The 26652-nt window shown below is 42.8% G+C and overlaps 1 protein-coding gene and 1 long non-coding RNA gene across 2 annotated transcripts in view; one reads left to right on the top strand and one right to left on the bottom strand.

Annotated features, from left to right (window-relative positions):
* Positions 1-2063: 2063 nt before the first annotated feature.
* LOC133218048 (myosin-1B-like) overlaps positions 2064-26652 on the bottom strand; it is a 32503-nt gene continuing 7914 nt past the window's right edge. Inside the window, exons 13-37 of the mRNA XM_061364132.1 lie at positions 25939-26248; positions 24428-24501; positions 23804-23891; positions 21300-21417; positions 19755-19878; positions 18802-18938; positions 17181-17436; positions 13854-14096; positions 12043-12219; positions 11268-11413; positions 11091-11181; positions 9919-10308; positions 9510-9636; positions 8510-8628; positions 7997-8193; positions 7341-7524; positions 7089-7254; positions 6792-6916; positions 6197-6505; positions 5848-6051; positions 5063-5188; positions 4803-4973; positions 3124-3228; positions 2950-3045; positions 2064-2511 (exon numbers count right to left, since the gene is read on the bottom strand). Coding sequence (XP_061220116.1) covers positions 2341-2511; positions 2950-3045; positions 3124-3228; positions 4803-4973; positions 5063-5188; positions 5848-6051; positions 6197-6505; positions 6792-6916; positions 7089-7254; positions 7341-7524; positions 7997-8193; positions 8510-8628; positions 9510-9636; positions 9919-10308; positions 11091-11181; positions 11268-11413; positions 12043-12219; positions 13854-14096; positions 17181-17436; positions 18802-18938; positions 19755-19878; positions 21300-21417; positions 23804-23891; positions 24428-24501; positions 25939-26248 — 4254 coding nt within the window. The 3' untranslated portion in view covers positions 2064-2340. The remainder of the gene's footprint in view (positions 2512-2949; positions 3046-3123; positions 3229-4802; positions 4974-5062; positions 5189-5847; positions 6052-6196; positions 6506-6791; positions 6917-7088; positions 7255-7340; positions 7525-7996; positions 8194-8509; positions 8629-9509; positions 9637-9918; positions 10309-11090; positions 11182-11267; positions 11414-12042; positions 12220-13853; positions 14097-17180; positions 17437-18801; positions 18939-19754; positions 19879-21299; positions 21418-23803; positions 23892-24427; positions 24502-25938; positions 26249-26652) is intronic.
* LOC133219474 (uncharacterized) lies at positions 4491-8712 on the top strand. Its single transcript, XR_009727457.1, has 2 exons — positions 4491-4568; positions 8528-8712. It is a non-coding gene; the product is annotated as an uncharacterized LOC133219474 (long non-coding RNA).

Genomic DNA, 26652 nt, shown 5'->3' with positions numbered 1-26652 from the left:
GATCAGGTTTCCCAGAACCACATCCAGCCTGGCCTTGAATGTCATCCACCAGCTCTCTGTGCAACCTATTTCAGTGTTTCACCACCCTCATTGAAGACAAACATGAGACCGAGGAGAATGGCCAGAGGCACAGGCTGTCACTTGGTGCACCTAGCTGAACACGAACACCTGGCAAAGGCCAGCTCCTGCAGACAGCAAGCATCCAGCCACTGTAAGATGAAAAATCTGAAGCTGTTAATGTGCTCCACAGCGGTTTTGCTTTTCAGAAAAAGTCAGTTTTTTCACTTAGACAGTGATGGGCAGCTCAGTAGAGCCCCATGCTGAGCAATGGAGCCGGAACATGCACTCCCCTTGTTGCATGAGGGAGGCCCATGCACAGCAGGGAGGGCTCCCAGGCACAGGGTCTCGCAGTGGTGCTTGAGGGCAAGAGCCCAAACCCTGGCTGGTGTCTCAGAGGGGAGAAGCCTGGACCTGCCAGAGAACTTACCAGAACAGGGCCTCCCTGGTGGGCTCCTGGGACTGCCCTTGCTCTGCTCTCGTAAGACCCTACTTGGAGCACTGTGTGCAGTTCTGGTGTCCCCAGCGTAACAAGGACATGGAGCTGTTGGAGCAAGCCCAGAGGAGGCCACAAGGATGGTCAGGGACTGGAGCACCTCCTGTATGGAGACAGTCTGAGAACACTGGGGCTGCTCAGCCTGGAGAAGAGAAGCTGTGTGGAGACCTCAGAGCAGCTTCCAGTGTCTGAAGGGGGCTACAAGGATGCTGGAGAGGGACTCTTCATCAGGGACTGTAGTGATAGGACAGGGGGTGATGGGTTCAAACTGAAACAGGGGAAGTTCAGGTTAGATATAAGGCAGAAGTTCTTTACTGTGAGGGTGGTGAGACACTGGCACAGAGTGCCCAGAGAAGACAGGCATAGTGTTCAAGGCCAGGTTTGGCAGGGCTCGGAGCAACCTGATCTAGTGGGAGGGTTGGAACTGTATGAGCTTTAATGTCCCTTCCAACACAAATCCTTCTGTGATTCTATGACGGGGGAGGGCTCGCTCATGGCCCCGCGGCCCCGAGTCCAGCGAAGGCCGCTCCGCTAGCTCAGGACGCCCACCTTCGGTCGCGGACCTCGCCCGCAGCCGGCCCCACCACAGCACTGCAGCGCCCCCTGCCGGCGCATGCTGGGCAGGGCTTCGGCTGGCTGCAGGTGGCCCCTGCCCGAGCGCTGCAAGACGGGAGCCCCAAGCGCGGCCTCCGGCTCTGGGGGAGTGCGGGAATGAAGGGGTTCACCCCCTCCACGCATGGAGCAGAGCCCCTCCACACCCCCCTGCATGGACCGGATTGGTCCCCATATTCCCCCTCTTCCGCGTGGAGCATATCCCCGCGCGCACTGTCCGGAGCGGATGCCCTCTTCCCTCCCTTCCACAGGGCCAACACGCCTTTGCAGCACACACGCAGGCGGTGTGGGGTGCTCATCCCCAGCCGTTCCTTCCACTCGTGGCAGAGCCCTACACACATGGGCTGTCTGGAGGAGACAGTCTTTTCATGGACGGCAAAGGCGGAAGAACCGGGCAGTTCAAGTCGCAGCTATTGTGGTGAGATCTGTTCTGTAGTTTCCTGATTTAACTCTTCGCTTCTCTCAGGCATGAAAGTTGAAATTGCGGAGAACAGCTGAGGAGTGTGTTCCCATTGCCCTGGGAATCCTTCTCCCTGCAAGGACATACCTTGGACTTTGGGAACCACTGCCGTACCTGCTACATCCAGTCAGAAACATCAAGATAAATTGATGCATCACGTAGGTTTCTTTTTATTTTCTACACCTTCTGTTTAGGATTGGTTAAATATGACCAGGCCAATGGTTATTATTATTATGTATAACTATTATGTTATAACATAATAGCTATATTATAACTATTCATGGAACTAGCATGTAGTGAATTACATGAAGCAAATAATGAATATCTCTTGTTACATGCACAGAAGTCAGCACAGAGCTTGCTGCAGCTCTGGTCAGGGACATCATTTCTCTGATTTCTAAAAGAAAAAAAGAAAAAGGAAGATAATGTAGAGATTATTTGAGCAAGGGGATCATTGGTGGGGTTGCATCAGTTGCATCATAGCTTGTGGCCATTGCAAACGTTCTGCTGTATTACAGGCAAAGAACCAGTATCTCTTAATTGTGCTGAAAAGACCTGGACTCTTAGAGTTGATCATCTGTGGTCAGTCTTTCGGAAGGCTCCAAAAGGACTGTCAAACCACACTGGTTTTGAATAAGAGCCCATTTCTGGCTTTCTTTTAAGAGGAAACTAGTGCAAGAGTGGAAGAAGTAGAGCTGTGCCTGGAGGTGTTTGGTCAGAGATCTTTGCGGCCTTCCTCTGCAGCCCTCCAACTCACCTGTCCTTCACGATTTTTGGCTCGTAACTTGTTAACCTGACATTCAGCAATATCAGCTCGTTCTTCAGCCCCTTCCAGCTCGTGCTGGGTCTTGCGGTACCGTGAGAGAACAGCATTTGCCTGTTCTTCCTGGAAGTCATGCAGTGCCATCAGTGACATGGACACAAAGTGACATTGCTCTGTTATCATTAACTGAACACCTTGTGGCTGCACCCCAATAGCAACCCCTACCTCAAAGGTACATCCCTGCCCTGCCAGCACTCCATGCATTTCTATCTAGTGCTGTCAACATCATGAGCACTCAGCTGGGGTCAGAACAATTAGTCCCGATCAGTTCCAGATGGGAAAGTTGGCTAGTGTGGCTCCAAAAGTGCAACAGCTCCAGGGTAATTACAGCTGTGTCTGCTCAGTTGTGAGCCGTAAGTTTTTATGAGGTGAGGAATATCCAAAGGCAGTGACCATTGCTGCCCTGTCAACTGAGTAGTCAATTACTTGAATTGGGAGCCCAGGCCTTTTGGAAATCTCCACCCAGAGCCCACAAAGATTTAAGAAGAGTCTGGCACTCACAGCTTCCTCAGCCTGTTTCTTGTATGCTTTCACTTTTAACTGCAGCTTGTCCACCAGGTCCTGGAGCCGGAGAATATTTTTCTTATCCTCCTCAGACTGTGGGAAGTGAAAATCATGTTGGCTTCGAAAGACAACAGAAGTGATGCACGTAAGGGGGCAGAGGATTTGAATTACCTGATAAGTGAGCTCTTTCAGCCTTCGTTCATATTTGCGAGCACCTTTCAGGGACTCAGTTCCTCGTTTCTTCTCAGCATCAAGCTCGTTTTCTAACTCACTGACCTGAAACACAGTACCATGGTGAAGACAGCAAGCTGCCAGAAATGGTTGCTGAGCCTGCTGTAGGAACCTGGGAAGCAAGATTCTGTGGACTAAGTCTGTAGAGAAAGTGCCAATGCAGGGCAATTTCCTGGAGCTGCTCCTTAGGGCTATACTAGCTAAAAGCTGCTCACCATTCCATATTAGTAGTGACATAATGTGTGAATCCATAGTTATTTATAGAAGGAACTTTGCTGTGCATACCTGGGACATTTATAATCAAAGTTGGGCTTGAATCTGCCAGAAAAGAGGAAACTGAAACAGGAAAGTATCAATGTTCACCAGGTAAATGGGGAAAATCTATTTAATTTTAATCTTTTCAGTCCAGCTTATCCTCATGAATAGTCGTTAACAAGCTCCCACAGCTTTGTGCCTCTTCTGTAGTGTATATGAGTCAAACTTGGACATCAAAGTTTCTACTTCTGTGTGGATACTTCCTTTCAAAGCCAAGAGCGCCTAATTCCCAGTCAGTTGTGCTATATTTTGGAGCAGTTAGGAAGCGCAACAGGCAGGTCAGGCAAATGGTCTATCTAGCCAAATGCTCTGCCTCTGGGAGCGGCAGCAGGGGGACTATCGAGGGAGAGCCTGGAAACCTGGCTGCTATCTACTCCCCTCATGCTTCCACAGTTGTTAGATTGGTAGTGTAAGGTGGCTTATCTATGCCTGTTCCCTTAAGTATGTCTATAAACCTGCTGATTCCTAATCCCGTTTTGAACCTTCTACCCACTCTCTCTACAGCCTCCCATGCACCAGGTTCCAGAATTTTGCTGCCCACTCTGTAAAGTACTTCCTTTTATTTATTTTAAACTGATTTCCAGGTGAAGATGTCCTGATCTGCATCATGCACTTCTCATATGCACTTCTCATATTGTGCGTTTTGGTGAAAACCATTCAGAATACATCTTGGTCCCTGCTGACAGGATTCTGTAAACTCTCATAGCATCCCCCTCAGCCACCTCTTCTCCAAACAGAAGAGTTCTAGCCTTGTTTGTCTCTTGTCGTAAGGCTCAACCCACTCAGGTGCCATTCCCTGGATGCTTCTCTGTCAGGTCCTTGAGTTGCAGAGAACAGGACTGCACATCATGTATTTAATACATAAGTATTAAATATAAATAAAATATAAATATAAATAGTGATGCTCTCTGTCTTGTTCTCTGCCTTTTCTATTGAAGCCAATTTTATTTTCTCTTTCCTGGTTTTGTTTCCCCTGCACATTGAACAAAAAGTTTGAGGCTTGTCAAGGATAAGACTGAGATTTCCTGGCTGAGCTGCAATTGCCAGATCCAAGTTCATCCACAGGTTAAGTATGTTTTAAGTTATTTTTCCCTATATGTCTAACCTGATGTTCATCTGCCATATTTGCCCACTCAGTTTTTATGAAGTCCTTCTTCAGTTCCTCTCCCACTGTGCAGTGTTTGACTACTCAAAGTAACTCTCATCAAATCTGCCTGGAGGTACCTGGGGTTGTCCCTATTGTAACCTTTCTAAGAAGTTCCAACAACCAAGGGCCCACTAGTCTACCCTAGTCTTCACCATACCCTCGCCTCTAGTTTCTGGAGTTGCTTCTTTCCACCCTTTAGTGCCAACTGCTCAGCCTCATCCAGACGGAGCTGGAGGTCCTTCACCGTCTGGTCCAGGTTCTTCTTCATCCTCTCCAGGTGGGCACTTGTGTCCTGCTCTTTCTTCAGCTCTTCTGCCATCATGGCTGCCTGATGAGAGCAAAGGGTCAAAGCCATTTTGGTGCTAGAGACAGGGAGAATATATCCAGTACCAACAATGAAAGGAGCCCCCAACTCACATCTGTGATGGCCTTCTTGGCCTTCTCTTCAGCATTGCGGGCTTCCTGGGTAGTATCCTCCATCTCACCCTGAATTTGGGCAATGTCTGTTTCCAGCTTCTTCTTGATGTTGATCAAACTGGTGTTCTGTTGAAGAGTATCAACATGACCATTTTCTTTTTGTTACCTTGTGATATTATATCAAGAATATTGCATAAATATTGTTTTTTATTATAAATGGCACCATCAGGTCACATGGGATTCTGTTCTAAAGGATCTGCTGTGGAAGCTGTTTCTCAGCCATGATATCCTTCAGTATTTCAAGAACATCCTCCATAAAGCCTTTCCTCACAATTTTTCGGTCAACAGAGAAGAAATTTAGACTTACAAAGATAAAAGTTGTAATATTTCCTTACAGTTTTCAATCTTGTGACAGTAAAAATTTTAAATGGTGATACACAATGCTTATAATGACATTGTTAAATGATGTCAGTAACTGTATTAGTGTATTCCTGTTTTGTTAACCATCAACCTAACTTTGACATTACAGTCTCAAATGCAGACCTGAAACCTGTAAATTGAGTTGTAGGGTAAGAGCCTCACATATCTCTCTAAAATTTATCACATTTAAGGTATCTGCACTGTAGTCTAGTGAAATTCATATCTGCAACTGAAAAATCACAATATTTGTTATCCACAGTGTGAAAATTACAGTGTATTTTGCAAATCTTATAGTTCAGTCAGTCTTCAGTTATTTTATCTGTATGGAGAAAGGGTATAAATACTAAATATATTTCTACACTGACCTGGGTATGGAGGAGTTGAACTCTCTCACTTGCATCCATCAGTTCCTGCTCAGCCACCTTTCTTGTCCGCTCCGTCTGTGCCAGAGCTGCCCGTAGCTCCTCAATTTCAGCCTGCAACAGGTTTGCTCTGCGCTCCACCATGGCCACCTGCTCCTTCAAGTCCTCCTGTGTCCTCAGAGCATCATCCAATTGAATCTGGGTATCCTGGAAAGAAAGACAAGAAAGACTATGACATATATTTCCCTATTTTCCCTTTTCCTATTTTCACATGGTTATAGATCTGATAGAATTGTACAACAGGGAAATACTTATTTATTAACCAGTGAGAACCTGTTTCATTGTGCCATACCTTGAGCACTCCCTGTGTGTTTCTTAGGTTCTTCTGTGCCTCAGCAGCCTGGCGATTGGCATGGCTGAGCTGGATCTCCATTTCATTCAGGTCTCCCTCCATCTTCTTCTTGAGACGCAGGGCTTCATTCCTGCTCCTGATCTCAGCATCCAGAGTGCTCTGCATGGACTCCACAACTTTGAGGTGGTTTCTTTTCATCTGTTCGTTCTCCTCATCTTTCCCTGCTATCTTCCTGTCAATCTCAAAATTGACCTGGTTGAGCTCAAGTTGGAGGTGCAGGATCTTTCCCTCTTCATGTTCTAGGGAGGCCTGAAAAAAAAGAAGTTAATATTTGTTAACTGTATAAATACCACTGTCAGTCACTTTGCATGAAATCTTCTCTTGAAGAATAATGTATAGCATGAGGTCTGAGACTGCGGGAAAGATTGCTGTGTACGCAATGATTTAATGATATCCAAAATTCCCTCTTTCCTGTGCATGGTATATATGAAAAAAAATTATATTCTCTATGCATATAATTTCATAAATTGCATCTGAGGTTGCTAAACAGTGAGTTCTAAATGATAAGTGAACAATTAAGAACAGAAGGCTGTACCTCAGCTTCCTCCAGTGAGGCTTGGAGCTCAGATTTCTCCTGCTCAATCTGCTTCTTGACTTTCTCCAGCTCATGAACCGCTTTTCCTCCCTCGGCAATCTGCTCCGTGAGGTCAGAAATCTCCTCTGTGGGAACAAGGACCAATGCCATGGTCGGGCACAGAGCAGAATGGGAAGGGCCCTCACACACCACCGTGACAGGCATCTTTGCCCACCTGAAGGCACAGACCCATGTGGAGCGGTGGGTACTGGGGGGTACTGAGAAAGCCCTGCCAGGAGCAGAGGGCCAGGGACTTACGCTGCAAGTTCTTGTTCTCGCGCTTCAGCGTTTCCAGGTGGTCCAAGGACTCCTCATAGGCATTCTTCATCTTAAACAGCTCCATGCTGAGAGAGCGGGCCTCCTTCTGGGAGGCTTCCAGCTCAGCCTGTGTTTCCTCATACTTTTGCTTCCATTCTGCCAGGACCTGAAGAGAAATGGGGTGTCAGTATGGATGTGACAATCAGGAGGGGATGTTTTCCCCAGGAGCCCCCAGTCTGGAGCCCAAAAGACCTTGTCAAAGTTCTTCTGCTTCTTATCCAGAGCTACACATGCAGTATTTGATCTCTCCACGTCAATCATCAGGTCTTCCACTTCATTCTGCAGCCTCTGCTTTGTCTTTTCCAGGGAGGCACATTTGGCATTGACAGCTTCAACATGTTCCTCTGCATCCTGCAGGCTCTGTGCAAGCTTCTTCCTGGAAGGTGGTAAGTACAGGTCCAGGTGAGGAAGCAAATGGGAGCCAGTGTTGTGCAGCCAGTATGTTTTTCACAGGTGCACCCTATGCCATTTGGTTTTGTGTGATTCTCATTTACATAGAAGTAAGTAGAGTACTTGCACCCAATTGGTTGTGTGTGATCCCCATTTATACAGAGGTGAAGGACCGCTCCTAGCCACCCACTGTATTTCTGTGTCTGAATCCTGCGTTGCAGGAATTCATGCTCTACTGTTCACACTGTTACTCACATCAGCATGTCTCTGCTACTCTACATCTGAACAGCTTTGCTGATTCTGCCTTCCCCTGTGCATACCTGCTCTTAGTTATATTTTGTCTCTTCCTGCCAACCGCTCCTAAAGCAGAGCATTGACTTCTTCCTGACAATATCCCAGTGGTCTTGTCAGATTTCCATTCTCAGTCTCTGCCAGCCCTGTCCAACTTCCCCACGTACTTGGCCTCCTCCAGCTCCTCCATGCGCTGAATAGCATCTGTCTCATATTTGGTTCTCCACTGGGCCACTTCACTGTTGGCCTTGGACAGGGTGCGATGCAGCTCCCCCTTGGCTTCCTGCTCCTCCTCATATTGTTCCCGGAGCAAGTCACAGTCGTGGCGAGCAGCCTGCAAGGCGTGGGCCAGGGCGTTCTTGGCCTGTGGGGAAGAATTTTAGGATGGCAATGAATGGAAGTACCCTGGTAAATCTCCTGGCTAAAGTATTCATGGGTACTGGATTGTTCTACTGTGAGAATGATGGCAATCTACTGAAGGAGAAAGGAAGATCTGGGAATCTGCAGAAGAATTAATGACTAGGCTGTAGGGAAGGTAGAGCAAAGCTAATATGAGAACATCTGACTGCATTACCCAAGTGTTTTTTTTCTCCCTCCTGTTCATTCTGTAATTTCACATGTACCTGAAGCCCGTCCTGGACAGGAGAAATCCAATGGAAAAGACTGAGAAGCTTTCTCACCTTGATCTCTTCCTCTAGGTGCCTCTTGAGCTCCTCAATCTGTTGGGTGAAAGCCTGCTTGCCTCTTGACAGCTGAGAAATCTGAGCATCTTTCTCCTCCACCTGGCGTGAGTATTCCCCTGAGAGAGGTCAGATGAGTAAAGGAGCCTTTTAATGACTTACTGAAAAGTGTCAACCTTGATAATTAAATGCATATAAAAATATTTGGAGTTTAACAACATTTTATTTCTTCCATGGAATTCTAATCGCTTATACCTATCCATAGTTCTGAGAATGCTGAAGTATTTATCTTGGAGGCGAGAAATGAGATACATCATGCCCTTTTTCCAATATCTTACTAGTCTTAATGTATGTTTGCACTAAGTCCCATTTTCAGTTCAAGCCTCAAGCTTTCAGAATTAGTACTATGCTGTGTATGTGCTCAGGTATATCCCTGTCCTCTCCTGTATGTGTCCTGAAAGAAGAAGGATGAAGTCTAGGTTATGAAGGAGACGAATACTCTTTGAAACTCCAGCTATAGAATTATAGAACAGTCCCATTTGGAAGAGGCCTTTAATGGGAAAGAGCACCTAGATGGGGTTACGTGGCACCCTGTCCAGTCAGGTCTTGGAAACTTCCAGTGATCAGACTCTACCACACCACTGTGAAGGTGGTTTGAGGCACTGTTTTTTCCAGTCCATGTTACTGGTTCTGCTTCAGGATGTCTCTATCTGTCTAGTATGGGTAGCCTAGCATAGGACACAGCACCACATGTGGGCCTTCACCTGTGCTGAGCAGGGGGAAGGATCACCCCTTTTAACCTGATGGCAACACTTCTGCATCTTGAGATTCTGTTGGCTGCATTTGTCACAAGAGCACATTTCTGGTTAATGTTCAACTGTGGTTCCAGCAAGACTCCACGATTCTTCTGACCCTCTCTTTTTTAAAGCCTCATATAATGTAATTTGATGTCTTTTTTAAAGCCTCATTTTCTCTTAAACACTGTCCACAAATGTCTTACCAGATTCTGTCTGTAGCCGAGCTCTCTGAGCACTAATGTCATTAATTGTGCGCTGTTGTTCCTCCTCCTTTTTCTTAATCTCACTGAGCTGATCTTCTAGGGAGCGACACATCTTCTCCAGATTTGCCTGTTTTCATGAAAAACAGAATGAAAGATGATTGGTGGTTCAACACATAATGGGCTCGAACTGAAACAGGAGAAGTTTGGGTTAGATATAAGGCAGAAGTTCGTTACTGTGAGAGTGGTGAGGCATTGGAATGGGCTCAGTTCAAGTGATGAAGTGCAACTATTTATTTTTAAGCATGACTAATTTAAATTTCTAAGTTAAAATATAAATACTTGCTTATGTTTGAATCACCACATAGAAATATTCTTTTGTGGCAGAAATATCTAGAAGGTATTTGCGTACCTTAGCTTTGGAGACGGACTCCATGTTACTGGTCAGGTCGTCAATCTCCATCTTCAGCTCACTCTTCTCCTTCTCCAGCTTCTGCTTCACTCGCTGCAGGTTGTCAATCTGCTCCCCAAGCTCAGCGGTGCTGTCCGCGTGCTTCTTGCGCAGGGCAGCAGCCGTGGCTTCGTGCTGCAGCGTGGCCTCTTCGAGGTCACGACGCATCTTCTGGAACTCGGCCTCACGCTTCTTGTTCATCTCAATCTGAGCTGCTGTAGCCCCTCCTGCTTCTTCCAGGCGCTCGCTGATCTCCTCCAGCTCCCTCGAGAGGTCAGACCGATGCTTCTCTGCTTTTGCCCGAGAGGTTCGCTCTGCCTCAATTTCCTCCTCCAGTTCCTCTGTTCGAACCTGTGAAAGTTAATCGGTTATATGGTTCTGGATGGACAGACGTGAAATTACCATTAAGGAAGAAGGGGTGAACATTCACATCCACTTATATCCGCATAAAGAAAGAAGCACCACTAGAAATTTCACTGAATTATATTCTAGGACATGTAATATTTGGTTTTAGAGCAACAGTGAATGCAATATCTGGTATTTCATGTTATGTTACAGCTCAGAATGGATTCATTATGTTGAGAAAGATCTAGTATTGAGCTTTTCTGAAGAAATGTGGGATGTGTCACTGGAAAATGTAAAGGAAATCAAGTTTGTTAGAGATTTCCCAAAGGTCAAGCCAAAACAAAACAGTGTCTTCTCGCTATCAGCAAACAAGATGGAAGGAACCGTGAGATGACCAACCATGGGATAATAGCACTGAAAAGAATTTTCTTCCTGGCTCTGCATTTAGAATGTGAACTCTGTCCTGATCGTGACATTATGTCACATTCTATTTTTTTAATTATAAAAGTAATTCTCAGTGGCTTCACTACTGTTATAACTCATTATCTGATCCATTTTCAAAGCCTCCCACAAGCTTTACTTAAGACGTTTCTTATGTAGTTATGTATGATTAGAGGCCAGAGTTCCTGTAGAAGTGCCCCGAGATTGGAACAACATCCAGAGTCCATGTTCACTGCTTTATTCATGTGTAGGAAAATATTTTTGTAGAACAGTCTAAGAATAAACATCAATTAATTCTAAGGAAAATGTGCTTAGCTACCAAAAAATCAAGAACTCTCATACTCTACCTGAAGCTCCTTAATTTTCTTTTGCAGCTGAGAACTATGAGCCTGCTCATCTTTTATATTACCTTGCAACTGTCTGATTTCAAAATCCTTTCTGTTAAAGAACAAGAATGCAAATTCAATATGGTTAAGATGAAATATGAATTTTGGAATTCAGAGCAGCAAAAGCCAATGCTATACTTTTTTAGTCTGTCATCCATCTGTTGCTTATCATTTTCTAGATCCATGATGGAATCCTGAGACATTTTCAGATCTCCCTCTAGTTTCCTTTTTGCTCTCTCAAGGTCCAGTCGCAGTTTCTTCTCTTCTTCCAGAGAACTTTCAAGCTAAAATACATAAAACATACTGTGAAACACATAATTCTACTTTGAAAATAACTATTATTGATTAAAAATTGATGAATAGTGGAAACAGATCCTGTATAAACTTCTCAACTCCACCTGTGTTACACTCTCGCTTCAAGATTAAAGCTGCCATTGTGATTTGATTTTGGACATTAAGCTGTCCACAGCTTGGCTGTGCACAGTTGAAATGCAAGTTTCTGAAAAATACAGAAATTTAAATTTTCCAGTGGCTGCAGTCCCTAAAATGTAGACAAATTTCCAGTGTCCATAACTTCCTGGAGTATATCCACACTGCACAGTAAGGGACCACAAATAACTCTGCATCAAACTTCAGATTGCTACAGATGTAGTGTTCCAGCTAATTGATTCAAAGAGGCACAAAAGTCTACAATACTGAAATATCCAGTGATGAATGTAGTTTACATGTCCAGGGAAAGGTAGAAGATGTCCTGGATTCCACAATACCCTGTCAACTGGCAATGGTTTATTAGCTGGAAGTATTAGGGTTGGCTTGGCTGCTTTAGGTGTTACTTATACTCCCAACTACAGATTTCTAGACTCTTCTAATCTGTCAATACATCCACCTACACAACCCCAAAACTTTTCCTTACATCATCTACTTGTTGCTCCAGTTTGGTCTTGGTTTTGTTGAGTGCCGTGACTTTGTCTTCCTCAACTTGCAAGTCATCCAGTGTCTGATGGTGGGCTTCCTGGAGGGCCTTTTTCTCCTTAGTGAGTTTAGAAATATTTTCATCCAGAGCTGCCATTTCTTCAGTAAGATTCTTAACCTGTTAGACATCCATACTATGAGGGGGTGCCTTGAGACATGACAGACCAAGAGCACAGAGAGTACATCCTTGCAAAATCTTTCACGGATGTAGTCAAAATGCTCTCAACAGAAGGTCTCTTATCATTCATGGTGAGTGCAGCAACAAGTGTCATGCTTAACAGTCACACCTCTCTGGTCCTGCAGTTGTAGGAATTCTTGCTTTAGTTGTTTTTAACTACCAGCTCTATCCTGCTGAATTCTATAGTGGAACGTGCTAGATCTTCACCTGCCTCTGCAAGCTTTTCCCACTGGGATTTACAAAAGGCCTCTGAGTTGCTGTTGCTGAAAATATGTATTTTCTGCATGTGATGTATTTGCCAGATAAACAGCTGTAAATTCTCAGCAAGTGAAGTTCTTTATAAAGATATTATCATGTGCTAAGCATAACCAAAGATAAGAAATACATTAAGTTTTCCATAAAGGTGAAACAAACATGACAAAGATGTGACATGACAAAGAACCTTATGCCCTTGGAACAGGTGATAACAAATTCAGGGCAGGAGCTTCTAAACGAGCTGCTGGACATAGCAGCTCTGCTAGCTTTATCTTGGAAACTTATTCCTTATACATCAATGGAGCACTGCATACCAGCAACCTTATCCCAAACACATCAGGTGCTGTGCGTTAGCCTGCCTGACCCTTGCTTCCCATTTGTCTCATTTTGGTGGGAAAGCCTGACACTTGAAATAAGGAAAGTCCATTCTGCTAAGTGCTTTAGCTGTGTGGCCCTGATACCTGATTAAGACACTCCCTCATCCTAACATGCAGCACCAACTAGATTTCTTCTGAGCATTAGTTTACAAATATCCAGCATAACTGTAATTGCAAACTTAAGATCCAGTATTGTTCTCAGTGATGGCAGTGAAGGGAACCTCAGTGTTATAATTAGATCTCTTCTAGTATTGTTTCCACAGCAGTGGACACTCACCACAGATGTGGGCTTTTGAGTTCTAACATATATATCTCAATTCTGTCTCTTCATATTGGTTGTTGAGATACAAGTGAAGAGACCTGTGCTTTTACTGCTTGTTAAATAAATTAATGACAGCCTGATAGAGACCATCCTTGCTACACTGACAGTCTGAAACTTAGGAGTCAGGAAGAACTCTCATTGTATTGTCAAGTCAATGGAAAGGATGTCCATTCTAGCTGAGACGTAGTCTTCTTAAATATAAGAGAATTATAAGAAAACATCTGACATCTGCAAAATCAGTTCTTCTTAATGCATGTTAGAAAGGACCAACATAGCCATTCTGTGCTGGGCTACTCATAAGCATACTAATCCTCCATTTGTGTCTCACAAGAGACATAGGTATAGTGGTTCTTTATGACTGCAAATAGCCAAATATGGAAATTCTCTGTCAAGCACCATAACAAACTTTCAACTCTTTTTGAACTGTCAGAAAAGATGTATTTTTTCTAAGAGGAAGTTACAATTTTCACAGATTTCCTGTCACAGGTAATTAAGTGGCAATATGTCTCTTTATGCCTTGGGCACATATCACTTCTTTTCAGAGAACTTAGGAATGACTGCAACTTTCCACAAAACTGAAAATTGTCTGGAGAATAATAATTCCCTGATCCCCCTGTCACCTTATTCTCTGTTGCGTGCTTCTCCTTTTCCACTTTGGCCAGAGTCAGTTCAAGATCATCAATATCTTTCTTCAGCCCAGAGCACTCATCTTCAAGTTTCCTTTTCTTTGCTGTCAGGTCAGCATTCGTCGCTTCTTCATCCTCCATTCTTTCACTTACTTCTTTAATTTTAGCTTCCAGCTGGATTTTATTTTTGATGAGTCCTCTACATCTCTCTTCAGCATCAGCTAGATTTTCACTCACCTGTTGGAACATAATGAAGGCATATTGTATTTATCATTAAAATGACAAAAGGCAACACACTGTTCAAGTGCCATCTCTGGGAAATTAATTACACAAGTCAGGGTAAAATTTCCAATGCAAATAGTACAGTAATGCACACAATCTAACCATGAGGAAATTGTCCTGCTCAGTCATGGCTATTAAAATGAACCATAATCCCATGGTAGAGATACTTCCTTTCAGCTGGTCAGCTGAATACAATACCATGCAATAGACTCCCAGTGTTCAGTCATAATGAGGATCCTGCGAGGAATCAGTGAGATAAAAAGCTGTGTAGCAAACTGTATTTCTTGGAAGCATAATCTTAGATGTGGATTTCCAAGTCATCTTTAATAGAATGTTGGAAGATACTGTCTTCAATAAGCTACTCCAACTCTAATGACATAAGTCAGACTCCCCCCAGACTTCTTCCGCTTTATTCACATGAGACTAACCTGCTCCCATCATTCTCTAACCTCTTGCTCAGCCAAGCTAGGGTCAAGCTCAACCTAAACTGTAGCCTACATCTTTTATTAGAACTAACATTTTAAGACATGACTAGCAGATGAAATTTTGTCTAAATTCTTGCTACTATGGCTTATTCTAGGCAGAATACCAGAGAAAGTATCTGCTGCCTCCCAAAAGACTTACGGCTGAAAGCCATCACTGCAGTAACTGAAGATAGTATGTTTCACTCTCTCTGAGATTCTGACTGAAACCCGTAGTGCACTGGAAATCATGACTATAATCATGGAAATCATCTGGGGATGAACTTGGAGAAGTTGGTGCTTGAGTTATCTTTCAGGTGGGGTTGATAGAAATTTCCCCAGGAAAATAGCAAGAAGACAGGAAGGACTCTTCTAGTACTGAAACAATGAAAAACTGAGAGTCAAGAAAGAGTAAGACAACACACTTGAGGGCAATGATCATACCTTAGGAGTTCTTTTATGTTAAAAAATCTGAGTGCTTTGAAAGGCATCGTAACCTGGAAGTTATTTAACCTAGTTAAACTTGGTCTTCTCAGTTGTGGGTTTTTGGTTTTTTTTTGGCTTGCCATCCATGAAGGGTTTAATAAAGTGAAGTCCCAAATGCTTGCAAACTGGATGGGTTCTGGAGAACAAAGCATTAAATACCAAGAAGGGCACAAAGAAATTCCGGTTAAGTTGAAGTTCTGAAGAAGGATTCAGGTAATGAACTTGATCTTCAGCAGGCACAGTTACAGCCTCAGCGCTTGAAACAATAGAAGGCCGATTTGGTGGCCTTCTATGGCTATGTAGCCCCATCTATGGAGCTACAGAGCTGATGGACAGGGGCAGAGCAGTGCATGTCATCTACCTGGACTTGTACAAAGCATTCGACACAGTCCAGCATGACATTCTTGTCTCTAAATTAGAGAGACATCAATTTGATAGATGGACCACTTGGTGGATAAAGAACTGGCTGGATGGCCACATGCAAAGAATTGTGGTCAATGGCTTAATGTCCAGCTGGAAGACAGTAACGAGTGGTGTCCCTCAGGGATTAGTGTTGGAACTGATCTTGTTCAACATCTTTGTTGGTGACATGGACAGTGGGATTGAGTGCGCCCTCAGCAAGTTTGCCGATGACACCAAGCTGTGTGGTTCAGTTGATATGCTGGAGGGAAGGAATGCCATCCAGAGGGACCTTGTCATGCTTGTGAGGTGGTCTGATGATGCCAACCTTATGAAGTTTAACCAAGTCAAGTGCAAGGTCCTACACCTGGGTTGGGGCAATAAGGCACAGCTACAGGTTGGGTGGAAAAAAAATTCAGAGCAGCCCTGAGAAGGACTTAGGAGTGTTGGCTGATGAGAAACTGGACATGAGCCAACAGTGTGCGCTCGCAGCCCAGGAACCAGCCATATCCTGGGCTGCATCAAAAGGAGCGTGACCAGCAGGTCGAAGGAGGTGATCCTGCCTCTCTACTCTGCTCTCGTGAGACCTCACCTGGAGTATTGTGTGCAGTTCTGGTGTGCTGAACGTAAAAAGGACATGGAACTGTTGAAACAAGTCCAGAGGAGAGCCACAAGGATGATCAGGGGACTGGAGCACCTCCCATATAAAGACAGGCTGAGAAAGTTGGGGCTGTTCAGCCTGGAGAAGAGAAGGCTGCATGGAGACCTCATAGCAGCCTTCCAGTATCTGAAGAGGGCCTATAAGGATGCTGGGGATGGACTCTTCATTAGGGACTGTAGTGATAGGACAAGGGGTAATGGGTTAAAACTTAAACACGGGAAGTTTAGATTGGATCTAAGGAAGAAGTTCTTTACTGTTAGGGTAGTTAGGCACTGGAATGGGTTGCCCAGGGGAGCTGTGAATGCTCCACCCCTGGTGGTGTTCAAGGCCAGGTTGGACAGAGCCTTGACTGACATGGTTTAATGGGAGGTGTCCCTGCCCATGGCAGGGGGGTTGGAACTGGGTGATCTTAAGGTCCTTTCCAACTGCAACTATTCTATGATTCTATGATTCTAAGACTCTTTCAAAAACCAACTGTCTCGAAAGCACAGGGAAACAAGTGACAGGTCAACTTGCACCAGGCTGTCCTTGGGCACACAGTATCCTTTTAAGCCTTTTAAAACCTGACAGTATTCCTATCTTGTGTAATTTCAGACTTGTCACAGCAGTATTCCAGAGAAAAGGGTCAGTTTTTGTTCCATGGTTTCAGTTCTGTCTGGGACAGAAAAGCACCCCTGTCCCTGCTCCCTGTTATAATGGTCAGCAGATGGGGAAACAGCTTGTATTTCACCCAGAATCAGACTCCATTGTTAGGAGCACACTGTATATATTGTGGGACATCTGATTCTTCCCCTGGTGATTGCTTAATAATGAAGTGGGGTTACATGGACACCCAGTCAGGATCTCCTGTATTCGTACTGGTAGCAATATTTCCTATGTGCTTTGTACTCATTTTGTTTAGGTGTAATGACAAGACCAGATAAAAGCAGTGGAGAATCCAGCCCTTTTACATCTCTGTTTGTGAAGGATCATGGAAAAGGGAAGGGCAAGCAGAATAGGAAGTGAGTGAAACTAAAAATTGAGGTTACTCACAGATTGAACATGAAGTTGCAGGTCATTTTTCTCTTGCACCAAGGTCACAATTTTCTCCTCCAGGTCTTTCCTTATTGCCTCAGACTTTGCAAGCTCTTCCTTGGTTTTCTCAAATTCCTCTTTCATGTTGGCTATCTCCTTCTCAGATTCTGCCCTCTTCATCAAGGGTTTAATCATGGTCAACAGCTTCATCCAGGGCCAGTGCCTGAAGGTCAGGAATGCACGAATATTGTCCTGGATGGTATAAATGGATTGTCTGAAAATACATGAAAACACAGTTTATGAGGATGGTAAGACTTGGGTTAGAAACACTCTGATTACTGGCTAGACAGCATCATCTTTTGCCTCAAGGAACTTTTGCATGATTTTTTTTCTTCATCTCTGTTAATAAAAGAGTCATTTCTAGGCCCTTGATTGCAGAATGGCTGGTTCAGTAGCATGAACAATAACTTATGTCTGGATATAAGAGGGAGAAATACTCCAAAGCAGACAAACTTCTCTGGCATGTTACCTGGGGATCTCTTAGATTTTCCTTAGTCTTAAAGAAAGTTCAAGTGCTCAGGTAAATACCAGAGTCAAAACTGATATCCTTGCCATGTATTGCTGCTGAAATCTGGGAGTTACTGTCAGTTGTGGAAACAGCAGCTTGATGCTTTTCAGGTCACTCAAAATAGCAAATACCATATTAGAAATATATAAATTATACTTTGGAATGCAAAAAGGTGTTGTTCATGCCTGTAGTTCAAAGGGAAATTAGACAATTCCTCGTAGAAAAATCCAGTAAGAGTTATTGAGTTCTTAGAAGCTATACCTGGCTCAGGAAGCCCCTGAGCTAAATTTATCCTGCATAGTATTACAAATAAAAGCAGCTGGTTGGCAGAGCATCCTATACATTTATGCAATCCTTGTTCCCCCTAAAGCTTTCGCTTGTCAACATTTGTGAAAGTTTGCTTAGCTCACCCAGTGCTGCCACTCCTACACTATAAATTTTGTATGATTCATCCAATTTCAAAGGGAGAGAGCTGAAAATGGGAAGTGCATTCTGGATGATTGAAAGTATGGAAGTAACTTCTTTGTACAAACTAGAATTTCTCCTTGTAGATGACAGAATCATGAAAGAAAATGAATGAGAAGGAGAGCAGAGATTGATCATATGCCATTCCTTACAAAACAAATGTGATCCAGTGAAATTATCGGACAACATGTTAAAACCAGACAGACATCAGCTGGCTTAGGTGGCTGTCTCTGTCACAGGTTAAGTGCATTCCTGGAGAAAAAGTTCACTGTTAAATACTAAACATCATGGTCCCTTTTTTCAGCCAGATTTGCATATCCCACATGCCCTTGGTCATCGTGCTTGTAGTAAGCGTGGCTAAAGCCGTTCCCCAGTCTTCGCTCACGAAGCCAAGCCATCAATCATGGTTCAGCTGCATGGTCCAATTGCTTAATAACCACTGCCAGAATTTGGAAGGCTATGGCAAGGAAACTGTTTGAGCTTGCTCTTTTTCCCCTAGTCTTTCTAGGGATCTCTCCTGAGAACAGGTTTTTGCCTCAGACAGTATACTGCATTGCTGGACTTTTGGTCTGACACAGCATGATTGTTAGTATTTTCTTGTATTACCTTTTTCCACCCATTGTTTTGTATTTTTTTCTCATGAGGAACCCTCTGCAGATAGCTTGTATACTAGTGATGAGGCTCACAACCTTACAATCTCTCATCTCTTCCAGGACTCCCAAGAGACCTGCCTTGAAGAAAACCTAGAACATAAAAGAGTGTCAAATATTTTGAGGCTTAGGCAGCTGTTGCAGGGTAGTACAAGGCAGTTTTGGAAAAATGCCTTCAGAGTAAAGGTTTAACAGCTAAAGAAATTTTGTGTCAGTATTCATATCCTCAGTGTTCCTGTGATTCACGACAAGTTACTCTATGTATGATCTAATCACATTATTGCTGTGTTATTTGATGCCTGCTCCAATGTAGGCTGTAGAAGATTTAGCTCATAATTAGTTATTAAAACAAAAAGTTAACTTTCAACTTAGTACTGTATCTTACTCTGTCTCTTTGCTATACTTTACCCTTCTATGTCAGGCTCAGGATTTGCTCACTGACTTAGAAATGGCTTGAGAAGCACATATGATGACTACTCAGTAGTGTAGGTGATTTGCTTTTTGTCCGGATATAGTAGTGCTTTGAGTCTGATGATCAGAGAATCAGTGTCCCACCTGACACTGCTTTGGATATGGATGATGGACTTGTGTGCCCAAATCCTCTGAAAAATCTGTCTGGCCAAACTTGTCTGAGCCTGTCTAACATGCACTAGTACAAATAAGTTCAACTGGTGGGAGAAAGGGATGGCAGTAGTTCTGGTTGCTGCTACTCTAGGTCATTCTGGTAGTATGGTGTTCCCAGGGCTGACAGTGCTACCCCTTACACATACCCCCAGAACCTGAGTTTCCTGTACCTCTTCTTGCTTTCTTTCCAACCATTGTGAAGGCTGATTTCATAAGCAAGAAATAATTTCAACAAACAAAATTTTTTTGCTCATAATCTTACCCACACTTCCACAAGGGCTTTACCTTGGTGTGGCCAAATTTGTATTGGTTGTGGTCAACATCAATGGAGGAAAGAAGCTTTTCTGAAGCCTGTTTGCTGTCAGTGGATTGGTCGTCTGGAATAGCTGAGGCGTTAAGTATCTTGTACCTGTGGTAAGACAAGTTGCAAGGACTGACTGCAGGCACGGTGAGGAAAATATGATCCATCATATATCATAAAATATATGGAAGCTGAGCTATCTGCAAGCAGCTGAATATGCCATCTGAAATGAGACAGTCTTGCCTAAACAGAATGTGACGACAAGGGGACATGACTACTCCTCAGTGGAATCTGTTGGCTGTGTAACAACACAGTATGTTGTTACATACAAAATGTGTGTACTGAAGAGTGCCTGTAGGTCCAGGAATAAGGAAGAACATAGTGAGAACATGTCAGCCTCTTCTCTTGTCTCATTGATCAGAGGAATGCTACTCAGAGTTGAAGATTAATTAAAACTATTAATCAAAATCAGCTATATTCTAAAGGAAATAGAGATCTTGCACAGCTTACAGCTCTATAAAGTTGTAGCACTGAATCCACTGAATCCTTTGGACTAAAAATAGCATAGTATTATTCTGTAAATGCTAAGAGCAGTTTAAGCATTTTGTAACGGAACTTAATGATTAAGGTAATCCGATGTCATGGAAAGGACCACCTCATCCTTCTAAAGGGATTTCTTCAGGTACATGAGGATGTGTGACTCTGCACTGGAGCAGTTCTTATTCTCAAGTCTCTCTTGAAAGAGAATATGTAAAATATATTCTATATTTTAGGCTTTCATTTTAGTTCCTCCTGAACTTCAGTTCATTTGCTTTGAACTATAAGGCACTTTGTGGTTGTGAACTATGACCATTATGGATAGATTCGTTCACCTGTCACATCAAATTATGATTTGAGAATTGAGAACAGCTAATGCCTTACTGAATATCAGGTTGCAGGGCATTTTCAGAGAGGTCTTGGGTCCTTTTCACACCATTTCAACATGCAAAATGCTACTGTCGCGTTTAAATGTAACAGCAGCGAGTTCTGATTCAGGCGTTTATAGCAACTCAGCTCATATGAACCTGTTTAATTGTCTCCATTTTAAAGATGAAAAAAACAGGGTAGAGGATGCAGGCCAGGGACAGAGCATTGGGAAATCCTAGGAGTTTTGCATGCTTAGTCAGTGCACAGTAAGAAGACTGTGCTGACATGTGTTGTTTTTGTATCTGTTCTCTTGGAGACTTACAAAGAGAGTCTCTAATGACATGTAATTCATTACACTGCAAGCATTTTGCATCCTTTGAATCATCAGGCATTGACTCCAGTTTAAAAACTGTACTGGTTCTGAAAAATAAAAAAAATCTCTGGTCTGATCAAGAACGAAAGACTGGGGTGATGTGACAGTATTTATTTCTTGGTTCTCTCAAATGACTCTAATCTAGTCTGATTCAGAGGGCTTCTCTCAGTGATGTCACCAGACTTGATTCACATGAGCTGTGAGTTTACTGAGGCCTTATCTTAAAAGACAGTAGTAACTGAAGACTTACCGTTGCTTGAAGTCTACATAAAGGATTCTGCTTGGAAACCCTTTTCTGCAAATTCGAATGCCTTCTAGGACTCCATTGCACCGCAGCTGATGCATCACCAAGAAATGGTCCATTTCACCTTAAACAAAATACATCCATCATGACTCTTCCTTTCTTCCAAAAAAATCTCCATATCTTTTAGCATTCCAGAATGACCTCCTTTTCTTTTTTTTTTTTTAATTTTATAAAATTCACCATCTTTTGATTAAAGATGCAGAAAGTTGAGAGAGAACGTGTCTTCAATTCATACAAGTTGCAGAGATCGTACTAAGAGCAGAATTTGTGAACTGCCAACAGCCAAAAAGCATGCGGCCGTATTAGTCAAAAATGTCAGGACAGTGGTTTAGGAGACCAGCTGAAAGATCTTCTACAGCATCAGCACCCACATTAAGTGTTGGTAGAGGTGGCATAATGCAGAGTGTAGTGCATCTAGACAATCAGCTCTTCACCTTATGTACCTCACATCATACCTTCAATCTGCCGTGCAAGTATTGACTATATTCAGTTAGATTTGATAGCTAGATAGACTGCAACACAGGAAGGGATAAGCAGGTTGCTTAAAGCTTTCAGTCTACCTGCAGAGGACAGTTGATTTAAATTGGAAGAATTATCTTTCTCCTCCTAATATATCTATTGGATATAATAATTAACTGTATGTCAAAGCCTAATTTCCAAGCATTACAAAGTACAACTGACAAAATAAAAACCTCTTGGAGCCACTGTGTCATGCAGAAATTTCCATCAGCTGCCAGAGACTTTAATTAGTGTGGTGTGGTCCATACCCTTAACTTTTATCTTTTCAATGTAATCAGTAGTTGTACCCAAAGAACTAGTTAGAAAAGTCAAGCACAAGTAGCTAAAACCCAGCTAAAAATCAGAAGATGCCCAGTTTCTGTCCCTTCACCATCCTTAATTTTGCTCACCAGCACTACTTTTTCTTAAAGGACAAAAGTTAAGATTCCCTCTGAGTCGTCTGTCAAAACAACCAACCAAACATTAAAATGACAGCAATATCTAGCAAAATAATTTATTCAGATATGCTTTTCTATTTTAGTAGGTTTCTTTAATTCCCCACTTATACTTGACTGTCAAGACCCCAGTGGGATTTCTCTTTCTTCACTTAAGATATGAAGTGTGGACATTTCCATTTGGGCTTAATTTATAGTCAGTGGAGTGAAAAAGTTTATTCTAGGATGTGATTCATCTCATCCTAAGGTAGATATATAAAAGAGGCCAGATGAGTCATGTCTTAGAATGCCAGCTTCTCTCCACTGAATATAAAAGCAGTTTAGATGAATAGCTGAAATGTGAATGTCATTCACGTATGTGCTGCTTAAATCCTGCTTGTGGTTTTTGGGGTTACACAGAGAAATAAACAAGAAAGGTAAGGAATGTTCTGAAATTGGTCTTTTGTTTCCTGAGCAGATTAAACAGATGCTAAGATCTTGTTTCCTCATATTCCTGTTGCATCCATTACATTCTACCAGTATCTACCTTATCATTCTACCAGTACTGATAGGAGGACAACAGGGAATGGCCTCGAGCTGCACCAGGGGAGGCTTAGACTGGATTTTAGGAAAAAATTTCTTCAGTGAAAGGGTAGTCAGGCATTGAAACACCCTGCTCTGAAATGGGAAGTGGTGAAGATTCCACAAATGGTGGAATCACTGTCCCTGGAAGTGTTCAGAAACTGTGTAGATGAGGACCTTAGTGACATGTTTTAGTGGTGGCTGTGACAGTTCTGAGGTAAAGGTTGGACTTGATGGTCTTAAAGGTCTTTTCCAACTAGCTGGTTCTATAATTCTATGACTCCTAAAACCCACACAGGCAAGTCTCCCCCCAGGTACTTTTAGTGGCCACATGAAAATACTCCCAAGCTTGACTGTGCCCAGAGACAAAATTCCTTGTGAGAGTTTAATATTTAATTATATAAAGAAAAAGGAAATTTATATCAAAATGCTTTCCAAGTGCTAGCAGCACCCAGCAGCTTGTACCTGGAATTCTGCAAGTGATATATGATTGCTTTGACAGTCCTCCAGCTCAGTGAATCAGATCATAACACATATTTAATCATAACATATTTAGAAATTGGTAAGTGGTGTTGGCTGAACCCAACAGTTCTGAATGACATGGTGGTCCTTAAAACTAGGCACTTTTTTAGGGATTTGCTAATGGTATTACACACAACAGACCATTTAATCAGCTGTGATCAAGCCCATCTTATTCATCTTCAGTGCTGTACACACATTAAGAGAATATGGGTAATTGCTGTGGACTGTGTAAGGCTCAAAATTTCACACTCACTGTAAACAATAAAAGAAAGATTTATTTGGACACTGTCCTGCAGGCCAATTCCTACAAAAGTTTCACATGCAAAGAGAGCTGCTCTGGGAGAAGTTGATGTGGAAGCTAAGCAGGCCAAGTCCCACCAGTGCCATGTCTTCAGAGTTTAATGGTGGACTTACCAGGTGTTTTGGACTCATTAGGAACCAGGCATCGCACAAAGTGAGGATGGGTACTTCTCAGGTTAGTCATCAACTTGTTTAGATTTTCCTATAATAGACAAAACATGGGTTTGAACTTTGGGGCATAAAACTTTTGCGTCCTTATACAAATATCAAGGGGTTATAGAATCCCAGAATAGTTTGGATTGGAAGGGACCTTTGAAGTTCATCAAGTCCAATACTCCTGACAAGGGCAGGAACATTTTTCAGTAAACCAGGTTGCTCAAAGCCCCATCCAGCCTGACTAGGAACACTTCCAATGATGGGGCAGCCACAGCCTCTCCAGGCAACTTGTTCCAGTGTCTGACCACCCTCACTGTAAAGACTGTATTCCTTAAATCCAGTTTAAACCAGCCTTCTTTGATTTTAAAACCATTGCCTCTAGTCCTGTCACTACAGGCGCTATGAAAAGTGTTTCTCTCTCTTTCTGATAAGCCCCTTTTATATACTGAAAGGCTGCAGTAAGGTGTCCTTGAAGCTTTCTCTTCCCCAGGCTGAATTACATTAACTTTTCATAGGAGAGGTGTTTTAGCCCTTGGATCATTTTGACGGAAGCACGGCTCATTTAAAAGGAAATTCACATACCCTGAACACAGCAGACACTGTCTGGAAAGAGCCACCCTTCTTCTTACCACCTTTCTTGCCACCAGAAGTATCACCTTTTAAGAAGTAGATAAGAGGTGAGTGGTTAGAGTAAGCAGTATGTTTTGTAGGCCTCACCTTCCTTTCTTTGGTCATAAGCCAGTAATATAATCAACTTTAAATTTTAAATACCCACTGCTGCATGAGAGGTTTAGTGAACTGTTTCTAGCTAATTGTTGATATTTGCTCTCAGATGCATGATTTAGGTTGCATCATAATGTACATGGCTTTAGCGGTGTGGAATCCCTGTGGCCTGACATAACTTTCATTACAGTATGCTCTGTGCTTCTAGTTACTTTCCTTCTACTTACAGACATAGCCACAGTTATTATTTTTTTATCTAATTAGATGGAAGGCCACAAGAATGTGGCTCAGCAGTTGATGTTTGTTTATCAGTGCAGTAAAGCCTTCTTTAGAAACATCTCCTAATCCAGTGTTCCAGGTGAAAAAATAGGCATCTATTCTGGTTTATGGCATCCCCATGGCAGGAAACAAATTACAGCCTCAGGAATACAAATCCAAGCAGATCATTGCCTTTTAATATTTGCTGCACCATTGAAGCCAATTAAATTGAGACTTAAATGAAGTCTTTGTTCTCCTAATTTCACACTTTATTCAAAATTTTATCTTCACAACCTTTTCCTCTCACCTTCCTTATATTGATGATACCTGCAAAGACCACAGCTGACACATCCCCAGTATTTCCTAAGAGCTTGCCTAGACACATTGTTATCTCAGTCAAACTGGACCGCAGGAAAGTTCCTATGCAGTACCTTCTTGAATCCCAAACCTTGCTGTCCATATGCCTGATGGCTGAGTTGACTGCTGCTGTATACTGCCTCGTCTTTTTGCTCAGCATTCAGGCTGCCAGAATATTGGGAATTTTTTGATAGAAATCTGTGCGGCCACTTTTGGTAAGGCAGACCTGTTGACTGTCCAAGTTGGTTATCTTCAGCCACAAAAAAGGGCAAGAGACTGGACTTCTCTCTGATGCCCTTAGAGGATTATTACACTGTATTCTTTGTATCTCTCATTTTCCGTTGCAACACCAGGACTGCTCAGCTGGGTACGAAATAGTTCCATGGACTCCTTTTAGTTCTTGTAATTCACCTAAGTAAACAAAACTCTGTCCCCAAAGACTAGAAAGTGCTTTACTTAAAGTAAAATGTACTTTACATGTATAATTGATACCCGTCTAGAGGATAAGTATGCACATGATTCACAACATAGTGAGTCACTTTGTATTGGACTCACTGTGTTTTACTTCTCTGCACCCCATGAATGTGGTGTTTTCAGCAGTTCTGCATGTTGGTATCTTAATTTTGGCATAACTGAGAGCACACAAGAACAAGGTCACCTTAAATAGAGAGTCTAAAGTATACCACAGAGAGCAGCAGAAGAAGTAGACTTTAGCTGGCTCTTGCCTTATTAATCATCACTGATGAAGCACTTACTTGTTTCTGCACTTGCATAATTAGAAAAAAGGAAGCACAGTAGCTTCAAGGATGATTTCTGGTACAACTCCACCACACTTTCATTCAGGGGGTCCTTGTTCTTGTCAAGCCAGCCAGTGATGTTGTAGTCCACAGTGCCAGCATAGTGCACCAGAGCAAAGTGAGCCTCAGCCTTGCCTTTGGCAGGCTTGGGCTTCTGGAAGTTTTTGTTCTTGCCCAGATGCTGATCATAGAGCTTGTTCTTGAAAGAGGTGTCTGTTGCCTTGGGGAACATGCACTCCTCTTCCAGAATGGAGAAGATGCCCATGGGCTGGGAGGAATATGAAAACATGAAGAAAGTGGTGGGGAGAAGAAAAGTAAATAAAATGTTACCTTCCATATAATTTGTGGCTTGTTTCAGTGACTGTAATTTATATTGCCTAAGTTCTTAACGCACCACTAATTACTATAATAATCAGGCAAACTATAATTAGTCTGTGTTGCTCAAGCTACTACCCATGAACATGGGAACTCAACAATACTGTTCACAGTATTCAGAGATACATGCATCTTTGAATGAAAGACTATATATGCGTATTTTAATCTATTGTTTTGATCCTCATTACCCTACATCATTAGGAAGTAGGTTTCAGCATCCTGTTTGTGGGCCTGATGCTGTTTTATATGTCTGTTACAAGCCATCAGGTTGCAATTGTCAATGTGAACTTAATTTGA

This window comes from Neopsephotus bourkii, unplaced genomic scaffold (genome assembly GCF_033783945.1).
Source record: "Neopsephotus bourkii isolate Nb327-2 ecotype Australia unplaced genomic scaffold, CSIRO-AGI_Nbou_v1 NB_5, whole genome shotgun sequence".
NCBI lineage: Eukaryota > Metazoa > Chordata > Aves > Psittaciformes > Psittacidae > Neopsephotus > Neopsephotus bourkii.
This window is presented reverse-complemented; position numbering and strand designations above follow the sequence as displayed.